Source organism: Arachis ipaensis, chromosome B05, assembly GCF_000816755.2.
Source record: "Arachis ipaensis cultivar K30076 chromosome B05, Araip1.1, whole genome shotgun sequence".
Taxonomy (NCBI): Eukaryota; Viridiplantae; Streptophyta; class Magnoliopsida; order Fabales; family Fabaceae; genus Arachis; species Arachis ipaensis.
The window spans coordinates 25,598,542-25,600,457 of record NC_029789.2 but is presented as its reverse complement, the minus strand read 5'-3'; the positions used below and the strand labels follow the sequence as shown (position 1 = coordinate 25,600,457).

General features: G+C 38.8%; 1 protein-coding gene across 1 annotated transcript in view; it reads left to right on the top strand.

The window, feature by feature from the left end:
* LOC107640402 (uncharacterized mitochondrial protein AtMg00810-like) overlaps positions 851-1,916 on the top strand; it is a 2,300-nt gene continuing 1,234 nt past the window's right edge. The window contains exons 1-2 of the mRNA XM_016343924.1: positions 851-1,132; positions 1,322-1,561. Coding sequence (XP_016199410.1) covers positions 851-1,132; positions 1,322-1,561 — 522 coding nt within the window. The remainder of the gene's footprint in view (positions 1,133-1,321; positions 1,562-1,916) is intronic.

Here is a 1,916-nt window from a genome sequence, read left to right as displayed (position 1 = left end):
CTCTTTTGAGCCTATTTCTCCTATTCAATCACCTTTTTTCACTAACCCCAATGTTGATCTTTTTCCTAATGATTCTACAGGTTCTATCTTAAGTCAACCTATACAGCCTCCTATCCTCCTTCTCCATCTCCCGATGATTCCAGATCGGACGATGATCCTGCTCCTACCGTCATGCCTCCTCCTTCCACTCATTCTTCTAGGGTAAGAAATTCACCTCCTTATCTTTTTATTATCATTATTTTTCTACTATTCTTTATCAACATGAACTTAAGTCATTCAGAAAATCCTCCATAGATCCAAACTGGCAGCAAGCAACGTAGGAAGAAATTCAGGCACTTGAAAAGTACACACTTGGGATTTAGTTGATCCTCCTTCTAAGCAGGAAGTTGTGGGTAGTAGATGGGTATACAAGATAAAGACTCGCTCTGATGGTTCTATTGACCGTTATAAGGCACGATTGGTTGCTCAAGGTTGTACGCAAGAGTATGGTATTGACTATGAAGAGACTTTTGCTCTTGTTGCTCGTCTCACATTTGTTCGAACTCTCCTTGCCATTGCTACGGTAAAAAAATTGTCTCTCAGTCAGATGAACGTGAGAAATACATTTCTTAATAGAAATTTGAAAAAGAAGGTCTATATGAAACCATCTCCAGGTTATCCTTGTCCTTCTAGCAAAGTCTGTCTCCTTCGCAAGGAACTTTATGGTCTTAAGCAATCTCCTCGTGAATGGTTTGACAAGTTCCGCATCATTATATGCAATCTCAGTTTCACTTGCAGCCCTCATGAGAATGCTCTCTTTATTCGTAAAAGTGAACATGGAGTTGTTCTTCTACTTTTGTATGTTGATGATATGATCATTACTAGAGATGATGTTGATGGTATCTTTGATCTCAAAGTCTCCCTTCACCATACTTTTGAGATGAAAGATATTGGTTCTCTCAGTTATTTTCTTGGTCTTGAGGTCATATTCATAGATGATGGTATCTATCTCTCTCAAGCTAAGTATGCTTCAAATCTTCTTACTAGTGCCAGGATTACAGATAGTCATACTGAGTCTACTCCCCTTGAGCCTAATGTTCAATATACACCTATGGATGGCACTGTTTTGGATAAATCCTACTCTTTATCGACAGTTAATTGGAGGTTTCGTCTACTTGACTGTCACCGGACTAGACATCTCCTATCTAGTTCATGTTCTTAGCCAGTTCTTATCAGCTCCTCGTACTACTCACTATGTGGTAGTTTTTCGCATTCTTCTCTACATCAAAGGCATCCTATTTCATGGCCTTTATTTTATGCTCATTCATCTTTATCCATTCAGGCGTACTCAGATGCTGATTGGGCTGGTGATCCCACTGATTGTCATTCTACTACTTGTTATTGTTTGTTTCTTGGCGATGCTCTCATTTCTTGGAGAGCTAAGGAGCAAACATTCACTGCTCGATCAAGCACAGAATCTGAATACCGTGCTCTCGCTAACACCACTGCTGAGGTTGTCTCGATTCGTTGGCTTCTCGCAGACTTGGGTGCTCCTCAGTCATCTCCAATTGATTTTTTTGTGGTAATCGCAGTGCTATTCAGATTGTGCAAAATGATGTGTTTCATGAACGCACCAAACACATTGAGATTGATTGTCATTTTGTCTGGCAACATCTCCTTGTTGATGCTGTTCGCCTAGTCACTATTGGGACGCTGGATCAGACTGCTGATATATTCACGAAGGCTCATCATCTTACTCATTTTTGGATTCTAGTATCCAAACACAAGATGGTATCCTTAGCTCCCACTTGAGTTTGAGGGGGGATGTTAGAGAATAATTAGAATAAATTTAGATCAATTAGTATCATTTATATTTATATAGAATATCTGTATATTAATTGTAAGATTATATACTTTAATTACTTTATTTTTTCTAA